Source organism: Haplochromis burtoni, unplaced genomic scaffold (genome assembly GCF_018398535.1).
Source record: "Haplochromis burtoni strain Fernald_Lab_line unplaced genomic scaffold, NCSU_Asbu1 Contig_128, whole genome shotgun sequence".
Lineage (NCBI taxonomy): Eukaryota > Metazoa > Chordata > Actinopteri > Cichliformes > Cichlidae > Haplochromis > Haplochromis burtoni.
The window spans coordinates 635,232-644,953 of record NW_024582489.1 but is presented as its reverse complement, the minus strand read 5'-3'; the positions used below and the strand labels follow the sequence as shown (position 1 = coordinate 644,953).

At 40.7% G+C, this 9,722-nt stretch overlaps 2 protein-coding genes across 6 annotated transcripts in view; both read right to left on the bottom strand.

The window, feature by feature from the left end:
* Positions 1 to 1,313: 1,313 nt before the first annotated feature.
* sptssb (serine palmitoyltransferase, small subunit B) lies at positions 1,314 to 5,587 on the bottom strand. Of its 4 annotated transcripts, none has more exons than XM_042224132.1 (3): positions 3,894 to 5,587; positions 2,649 to 2,915; positions 1,314 to 2,578 (listed from the first exon to the last, which is right to left on the bottom strand). In XM_042224132.1, the coding sequence occupies exons 1-2, from the start codon at positions 3,938 to 3,940 to the stop codon at positions 2,672 to 2,674; spliced, it is 291 nt and encodes a 96-aa protein (XP_042080066.1). In that variant the 5' UTR covers positions 3,941 to 5,587; the 3' UTR covers positions 1,314 to 2,578; positions 2,649 to 2,671. The 4 variants fall into 4 exon arrangements, with proteins under 4 accessions (XP_042080066.1, XP_042080067.1, XP_005930071.1 ...); XM_042224133.1 differs by lacking the exon at positions 3,894 to 5,587 and adding exons at positions 3,469 to 3,531; positions 3,709 to 3,887 and having other exon boundaries at positions 1,314 to 2,915; XM_005930009.3 differs by having other exon boundaries at positions 1,314 to 2,915.
* Positions 5,588 to 6,146: 559 nt separating this feature from the next.
* nmd3 (NMD3 ribosome export adaptor) overlaps positions 6,147 to 9,722 on the bottom strand; it is a 14,378-nt gene continuing 10,802 nt past the window's right edge. For both annotated transcript variants that reach the window (XM_005930014.3, XM_005930013.3), the window contains exons 12-16: positions 9,448 to 9,560; positions 9,264 to 9,336; positions 8,989 to 9,095; positions 6,867 to 6,937; positions 6,147 to 6,659 (exon numbers count right to left, since the gene is read on the bottom strand). In XM_005930014.3, the coding sequence (XP_005930076.1) occupies positions 6,526 to 6,659; positions 6,867 to 6,937; positions 8,989 to 9,095; positions 9,264 to 9,336; positions 9,448 to 9,560 (498 nt within the window). In that variant the 3' untranslated portion in view covers positions 6,147 to 6,525. The remainder of the gene's footprint in view (positions 6,660 to 6,866; positions 6,938 to 8,988; positions 9,096 to 9,263; positions 9,337 to 9,447; positions 9,561 to 9,722) is intronic.

Genomic DNA, 9,722 nt, shown 5'->3' with positions numbered 1-9,722 from the left:
TGAGGTGTCAAGGTTGGCAAGTATGGTACCAGTACCACTGGCAGCAAAACAATCCCAGAGCATGATGCTACCACCACCATGCTTCACAGCTGGTACAGAGTTCTTTACTCCTCCAAACATACCCAGTCATTGTGAACAAATAGCTCAATAGCTGTCCCGTTGGAACATCGACGTTTGCTTCAGATGGCTTTTGGCTTTTCCATGTGGGCAGCTGCAAAGTTCTATAGAACTTTATGATGTTTTATTCATTTAGATATAAATAAATAAATATTTACGAATAAATAAATAAAACACAAAATAAATGGTTTTCATTTTGGAGCAGGGGTTTCTTTCTTGGTTGTCACCCTCTCGGTCCACAGCGGTGTAAAAATCAGTTCACTGTGGACAGAGATGCTGGTTTTCCAGCAGGTTTTAGTGAACGCTGGTTTGAGCCTAAGTGGTTCCTAGAGCATTTCTGAACATCCTAAAAATCTCCTACCTTCACTAAGGAGAAGTTATTAAGCCTCAGCTTTGTCAAGTTGAAAGACATTATAGAAGCTTCAGCGCCACTTAGTAAAAGATTTATATGTGAGTATATGTATATTTGAGCTTGTATGTGTATGTGTGCTATACAATCATTTTATTCCGGAAAGATAACTGTCCGAAGAATTCATTATGAGCCCAAAATTACAGTGATAATCATGCTGATGAATATACATAAACTTCTGACCACAATATTTAAATTGCATTTAAAACTATAAGTATGTATAAATAACCACACAGAATGAGAAGAGTTGTCCAAGAATCTTCAGATGCATTTTTATTTTCTGATTACTGGAGCGATGTGTCACCATCATGTATAAATAAAACATTCATTTTGTGCACAGTGGGGAAAAAAAACAACAGATTTTTCAGAGAACGCGTCATTGTCTGAGCTGGAAACGTCTGAGACTTCAGCAAATGTTTATCCAAAGTGAAATGAAATGATACAACAATATAAAAAGCACTTTAAGGTAGAGAAACAGAGCAAATAACAAAAGTATGGCCACAGGAGAACACAGATATAAATAATCACAAAACATTTGGTAATTGACATTGTAACCAGCCAAGCATTTACCAGTGTATATAAATATATAAATCCATATAAATAAAATTAACTCATTGTTACTTATGCTTGAACTATAACCAGTGAGCCCCTCACCCAAAGCACAAATAGCTAAAAATGATCCAACGCACAATGCTCATCGCAGCTACCAGACACACTAAAACTCACTTTCTATCTATAGATCAACTATAGATAAGGGAGACTTTGGTCAGCCATGTCATTGTTTTTCATTTGGGTTAATTTGTCTACAGTATCTTTGCATTCTGTATGAAACATCAAACAGTTCTTTTTTGATTTCAGGGGTTTGTGAAGTAGAGTTACGTAATTACCAAAGCCAAGCCTACAACACAAAGGTGTGTTGTATCAATATTTGCTCAAGCTCAGAGCTGAGTACAACTACCAGAAATGCCAACAGTTAATAAACTAGAGATAAAGCAGGGCTCGGCACGTATCTCTTCTGTTATTTTGGCTTACCGTAATATTACTCACACTGACTGGGAAAATCTGTTTAACAGAGTCTTAACACGAACGTTTTAAGACTCATTGCATAGGTTGGGCTTTTTATCAGTCCTCTCTGTTAAGATCAGCTAAATGACATCTACGTGAAATGTGTAATGTGCCCTGCCAGTCAGTATTACAGCTCATAAAGGCAACTAAAAACAAACAAACACCAAAACAAAAAAAACAAAACCCAGTGATAGCGGTTCTGATGCAAAACTACAGATTAACCACCCAGAGTGAGTGCACGAGATAACATGGCATCACAGATACATCAGATAAACGAACATACACACACTTAAAAAGGAAACGTCACTGATGTTGCATTGCAAGTTTAGTTTACCTGTTGCATTAAGTCCCACAGAGCCTGACATATAATGCCTTCCACGGCTCTGAAGGAAATTTGGGCTGTGTCTAAAATCATCTCGAACTCACGTAGTCGCCTCTCACTGTGTAACACTTGAAACGTGACAGCTTGCTCTGTAGTGAGCTGTAAATTGAGAATGCCAGACATAAATTTTACAGACTGGATTCAGACACTATAAAATGATCGGTCTGCTTTTTTGTAAATAGTGAGTCTGGAGCTTAAAAGGCAATAAAAAGGAAGCAAGTCTAGTAGTATTTCATAGTGAGATGAGCATGCAAATCGACTGCCCATATATGACCCTATCATGCAAAACACATATGTGGTATGCACTCACACAGGACATATGGTGATAAACACAACAAAAAAACAAAAACAAACAAAAAATCAATAAGGACAAACAACATATCATAAGACATCTCACAGGACATGTGTGAAAGCACTGTTCTGCTGCCTGTCTAATACCATGGGGTAAGGCTGGAGGGTTTGGGATGTAAAGAAGATAGTAAGGCTCTGATTTCCACATCGTTCCATTAAGATCTTCATGTTTTCAGTCGTGATTCGCAGAGGTGGCTGATTGCCTGGTTTAGGGCGAGCTTGTTGTAAAAGGAGGGCTCAAGGTGCTCTAGGATCTAAGGAGGTGAGTTATAAGAAAATATGATGACAGATTCATGCTCATCCACACATTTTCTGTCTCTTTACCTTCATGTTTTGTTTTGTTTCTTTTAGGTCATGAGTGCCATGGTGCTCTCCGGCTGGCCGCCAAAGATGCCTAAGAAAAACTCCAGCGCCAGGCGCACGTGGATGGGTACAAAGACGTATGAGGTGTAGACGACCATGGCGATGGCAGAGAAGAGGATGGAGTTGAAGATGGATTTTTCCCACGGCTCCAGGACATAGATGCCGGTGATGAGCAGGTATTGGTAGTATAACCAAGCCAGGTACTCCCTCAAGTTCTTGAAGTTCATTCTGCAGAAGTAGTAGTAGTAGAAGAAGAAAAAATACAAGGCTCAACAGAAAATGTCGTAAGTACTCATAAGCTGGAAATAACATTGGTGGTGCAATTTTTACTGTTACACAGCTACACATTTTTTATACTTTACATTTATCTACTGCATCTATCTTTGACAATTATGAAATAATAAGAAGCATAAAGTGGAAGCCGCATCACAGACCAACGAGCTGAATTTATGGACAAAAATAACTTTTTAGATTTAAAACCAAGACCGTGATGTTATCAGAATACGTCTTATCAAATATGACAAATGATATACGCTGAAGCGGTGGCAGGCAGTGATAGATCCTTCTAGACAGGTAGGGGGCGGGGCCAGCAGGTGCGTTACAGGTGCACTCTTCTAAATGTCGTGCAATTTATTAGAATATGAAAAACAACGTTTCCTTCCCAGTACAGACCCGCTATCATCAACCGTGTGCAATCAAATTAACTTTCCTTGTTACAAAAAGGGGTCTAATAGGACTGTTGTCCTGAAGCCTCCACGAGGTAGTTTCCTGTGATAGTTACCTTTCTTTTTTCATTAGTGTTAGGATGGTGCCTTGCTTAAAATGCCAAGTTTGACCCAGAAACCTGCAAGAATTTGCGCAAAAGTTATAAATTGTGCCCAAATGACATAAACAAGTGAAACTAGAGTTAGTTATCAACCCACAGCAATGATTACTGAATTTAGATTTTAATACATGTGTATGGACTATATATTAGAAGGCGTGCGCGCTTATTAGCTCTTCAGCCTGTGCCGTCACTCACCTCGGCAGCCGACGTGAGATTCCTTCGTTATACTGCGATTATGAGACCAGAGGAGTCCCCCTGCCGCTGCTGCTGCTCCGCTGCTTTGTGTAAACCAAAAAGCTGCTTCACCAGTTCACCACCAGCCTATATGTGGTACACACATGACACCACACCCACTACCCGTGCTTAGACTCGCGACTCACCTGGCTCGCAGATCACGCAGGTGGAGTGTCCGAAAGATGCGATGCATAGGCCGGTGTTTGTTTACGCAGAGAAAAAGAAAACAGTCCTTGCATAAGAGGCACGGTGGAGAGGCGTTGACTGGGCCGGACCTCTATCCCAGCCATGTGTGGTGTGCTGCTGCTTTGTGCGGCATCTTTAAACTTTGTTCAGTCGGTGTCGCATCGCCTCTGTCCCACCATGCTGCTGCAGCCCGACACTGCGCCACCTCTGACGTAGACAGCAGCGAGCAATCAAGCACCAGCAGCAGCAGCAGCAGCAGCAGGAGCAGCAGGAGGAGGATGGAAAACGGAAAAACAAGCAGAGACCACACTGGTGTACCGCAACCCCGGTATGCTGTAGTTTGCATTTCATTAGAGGAAACCAAATTATTAAAGCGACAAGAGATTATACACAGAACGGCAAGAAGCGCGTTCAGCTGAATGCAGCTCACAAAGCATTTCCAAAGCAGCCTCCTCCTCCTCTCCATCCCCTTCTCCGTGATAAGACTAGATGAAGTAATAACAGGCTACAACACCTAATGCCTCTTTAATTATATTTTGCAACTCACACTGAGTGTTTCTGGGATGTCTGGGAATGCAGCCTTAAACATTCTCCAAAGTGTTTTAAAAACAAATCAGGAGTCCTCACATCTCCTTCTGGACTTGATCATTTCAATCTATGGATTCATAGCCTGCATACAGCTGTGGGACAACCAAGGGAGCTCAGACACGCCTGTGGAAGAAACTCTCTCTCATATACACACAGGGCAGGGTGTCTTTCTGTAAGCACACATACAGCTGAGAAATCTTATCTCCTAACTGTGAGCTTTGCTGACCAGCTCACTTCTTATACTGCATTATTGATGTGTAAACACGGGTAGCGCACCGGTGACGCATAGATGCACCGTCAAGCCCGCAGTTAGCGTCAGGACGATGGATACTGGTCTGAAATGTCAGGCACAGCTCACGAAGGCGCTTCTTCACACCGGACACATGTTTGTAAAGGAGCTGTAAGAGCAGTGAAACCACCGACTGCTGCTGCTGCCTGCGACAAGCACTGGGGAAATCATCATTCAAATCGGACATCCACAGCCGCCTTTAGGGACTTTGTAGTCTGTAAACAGGGAAACTACAGGTGAATTAGGCCAACACACAAAAGAGAGAGAAAGAGCAGGGGGGATTCGCTTCATTCGTTTTCCCAAGTAGATCTGATTACCGTTAACAACCTGCTCAGGTTTGTGAAAAACAAGGGCTGCCCCCTCCCCTCCCCGAGTCAAAATGTGAAACTAACACACCCTGTGATACACACATTCCTCTGTTTTATATTACATAAAGCTGGCTAGTGGCGGGCTGAACTGTTCCAGCAAACATGGTGGCATGTTTAACCACAGTTCCAGTATGGTTTGCTTTAATGCATTCACATACAAAAAAAGAAATCAGATTTAATAGAGTTAATTAACCCCCCTGTTAAATACATTCCAAGTTTTTATTGTTCTACTTCATTTATTGCTTCTAAACAACTGATTTAGGATTTTGTCACCGTGTTTATATATTTACATTCGAAATCCCACAAGCCTGACATTTATCATAATACATTGCTATATTATCCTGCATATTATCAGAATATCAAGCAACATAATCCAAAAATGTTAAAGTCTTGAATTTTACTGGTCCAAAAGCCTTAAATTTGAGTGTTCATGTGAGAAAAATTGTTCTGAGGAGCATTTCTGGTAAAAGAGTCGGCTTTAATGTGCAGTGAAATCCAAAATTTGTTTGGATCTTTACATTTTTGCACCTTTTGAGTAAGCTGGAGCTAGGAGCTTGTCATAAATGTGCCATTAGTGGCACAATGGGTTAAGCATAGACTTGAGAGCATGATTTGAATGAACTGTGAAGGCACAAATAAGTGCTGACTTAAATGTATTGCATTTAAAGCACATGCTGGTGCGACAGGCTTCAAACAGAGAAGGGAAGAATGCCCATTTTTACACTTTCGTTTTCAAATCAGCTCGCCTCACAGAGACGGTACGCTCGCTGGCTGAAGGTGTTGCAGCTGGACAGCATTTGCATTTTGCCCACAGTAGCCAAATTACACCATTAACAGACTTTGCTCAGCTTGCTGCCAGCCTCCTTTAAATGAGTTACTTCCCATATCTTCCTAGCACAAAGCTCCCTCTGGTGGATAAATAAAGCAAAGCACTTCACAACATGAGCCTCTAAACCAGCAGAAAATGTGTGGGTAAGGATTTATTTCGATAAAGCAGCTGTAACTGCTTCATTTTCATATTATTCTGATATGACAAAGAGGATCATATAAAGACAGGAAATGTGATCTGAAGACCCAGTTTGGATAAAATCCACTGAGACCATGGAGATAAATTATCATGTTTCATATGACTGAGTGCCATTATGACTCACAGTTGGTACGTTTTAACCATCATAAACCAGTACACCACTGGATTTGTTTGCACCAACATATCATTTGTCCATGTTTGAAACGGTCCCCAATTTGCAGACAGTTCTAAATCCGGTGTGCAATTGCACCGTTGTATTGTAAACGGGCCTTTATTTGATAAATCGGCTGTCTGCGTCACAATGTCAGAACGCCGACTGGTTAGTCCGTCATCATGTCGGCACCCTCTCCTCCTGTGGCGTCCGTTAGACTCAACTCCTCCAGCATCTCCGCCAGGGAAACGCGTGGTGCTCCGTCATCATCAGTGTCGCTCTCCACCGGAATCTTTGACGCATCTGAAATTGAAAAATCAGCATCTGCTCATTAAGTGTCTCATGCATCATCTGTAATGAACGTGTGACACAACTTCCATCAGAACCTCAAGCAGCCGTTGACGGTAAATGAGCCGTAACCTGACAATAGAAACCTAAACAAAGGCTCTGAAATCTCTCTCGTGATGCTGCTGCGGGAGTAAGTCTGTGCTGCGGTCATCAGCTGCTCACCTCTGAAGATATTGACGTTCTTCCTCAGTGCCTCATCTTCCTCCAGGTCCTCCAGGAAGTCCTGATATTGCCTGAAGACAGAAAAGTAAGTTGAGAGCAAAACCAGTCTGGTTACTTTACAGATAACAAAAGACAAACCACATGACACTCTGCGCTCTTAGTACACTAAACAACTATTAACTCCCTTGAGTCCTCGTTTCAGGTATCGAAGTGTTTTTCCTATGTGGTCTACACCAGAGATGTGCGTGCTGGAAGTAACGGCTTTAATCTTAAAATGATAATAAGACCCTTTGGTTATTTAATCTCACCTCAAAGGGAGGGAGTAAGTAATCAGTTCTGATTGTTAGCAGTCTATCAACCAGTTTTTAACATGTAATTTTCACATTTTGTGCGTTGATAGCTCAAGCCGACTTAATTTTGGTGAAAAATTGGGTCGAGGTCATAGAAAATGTTAAAGTTGAAAAAACAGCTTAAAACGTTATATTAGGCACAATTTTTATGGATCATCTGAAACTTCACAATAATATACTGGGCCTTCCAGGACACGTGTACCTAGGTTGGCTAAGCATTTGACCTTCATTGCTAGCTCCAAAGTAAAGTTGACCTTGGGGGGAAAAAAAAAAAATGTCAAGAAACCATATTGAGTAATACATCATATCACAGGGAGCGAGCTGTAAGAGACACTTTTTATGTTTTCTACACAACGCCCTTCGATGTCACAATGAGACCATAACAGGCTGACGCCAGCGTGACTTGACATCATAAAACATAAAAGTTTTAGCATAGCCTTTTACCTCTGGGAGAGTTGTGCCCTCTGACGGCTCTTTTTTAAGGGATATTTCCAAGGCGTTTCAAATTGATGCTAATTTTTTAAAGAATACTTCATGAGGAGCACCCCCACTTTTTGATTAGATATTTTTTTATTCACCTGACTATTAATGCATAATATTTAGTCCTGTCAAAAGATTTTAAAAAATTAACTAATCTCACAATTTTCTGTAATTAATCGTGATTAATTACAATTACTTGATCAATAGCCTGGTTGCAATTACATTTTTCAATTTTATATTTAAGCTTGTAACAGACATTTATGCAATTTAATGAAGTAAATGCAGAATAAACAAGAATGTTAAATGCTTAAATTCAAAGAGAATTCTTCAATCTTTTAGCACAGGTTCTCTCCTGTGAAATACAACTTAAAAAAAACTAAACTATATACTAATAGGTAAGTATACACAAATATATAATATATATATATTAGTGCTTGTCAAACAATTAAAATGTTTAATCTGATTCGTCACAGGGTTACTGTGGATTAATTTTCATTCACATTTCATTTTGCATGAGCAAACGGACTCAAGAAAAAAGGGAAAATATACACATTTAACATGTTTATTGAACATTCATGTTAGCAAAAAAAAACTGTAAATATTTATCCACTCCCTCTCTGTCACTCTTGGGGAGGCACGAGGAACCACAGTTATGTAAAGCGCGTGTCCTCAACTATATTAACAGCTCTGCAGTTCCACTTGGCAACTGTGTCTGTCAATATGTTTAGAAATTGTATGAAAAGCTTAAAACTAATAATGAATCATTTTAAGAAGTATTTTCTGTGTATCTGAGTCTGAAGCAGCTCATTCATCTGTTACGCCTCCACTGTCGTCCAAAAACACACATCAGTGAGCTACAGCGCTACACTGGTTGAAACAAATCATTCACACCAATAAACCTGACTTGTATGATTTTCTTTTTTTTCAAGTGAAAACTATACAACTTCAGGTTGACCCTACAATAATGGAAGGAAAACTCCAACAATTAGATGACCCCTATGTGGGAGCACTAAGCGACAGTGGGAAGGAAAATCTCTGGCAGAACCAGGGTCAGGGAGGGGAGCCACGATCAGCTGGGAGTGAAGGGAGGACGACAGGAATACAAAAAAACCCCAAAAAAACCAAACCACTGTATAAACATCTGAACATAGCCCCAAACAAAAGTGCTTTTTTAACTTTTAAGTCTTTAATCTTAGAGTAAAAACAAAAAAAACAAAACATTCCCAAGACAGCTTAGAGGTCAATGCTTGTAAGCCATACATCATTCATCTCAATGAGCTGAGCAGTCTTACCTCTCATCATCCGTGTCCATGCCTTCACGGTCTCTGGCCATCTCCTGCAGTTTCCAGTTCCTGCGCTTCACCCTCCTGCTGCGGTCGTAGCTCTTCTTGATCAGCACCTTTGAATGTACAAATGCTCAAATTCAACAACACACGGCATTTTTGTTCCTATGCGATTTAACGAAGGGATGAACGTTCAGAACTCCATGCAGGGTTTTAGTTTGCCACTAGAGGTCAGTGTTAATCAAGTCAACAAATCGTGACCGCTGAGTGCAGGTGACACTTACCACATCAGGAACATGGTGAGGGTTCATCTTATTAAGGTACTCATCATTGATGTTGGAATTGGCAAAGTCAAACCTACAAGATAAGAAGAAAATTAACCATTACGTGTAAACACACTGACCATTATTTCATTATTTATTATTACCCTTATTTATTCATTGTTATCTGACTGTTCTGCGTACGTACCCCAGCACCAGGTCTCCAATATTGAGAAGGTGGCCCAGGAATGTACGGCAGTGGTACTGCTGACTGGTATTCATCTCTGATGTTTTCTGAACCCACACCTCAGCCAGGGTGTGCTGTATACACACAAACACAAAGAGGGAAGGGAAAATCCAAAATGTTTAAAGCAATCAAACAACATTACTCCTGTTCTTTCGTCCAAGTTTGCTCATTCAGGTGCATCAATAATAATGCAACACACACACACACACACACACACACACACACACACACACACA

Bases quoted from the DNA above. Each gene is read 5' to 3' on its own strand.
- sptssb (XM_005930009.3), bottom strand. From the start codon at position 3,940: ATGCATCGCATCTTTCGGACACTCCACCTGCGTGATCTGCGAGCCAG. The intron at 2,916-3,893 runs GTGAGTCGCGAG...CTACTTCTGCAG, and splicing joins CTGCGTGATCTGCGAGCCAG to AATGAACTTCAAGAACTTGA.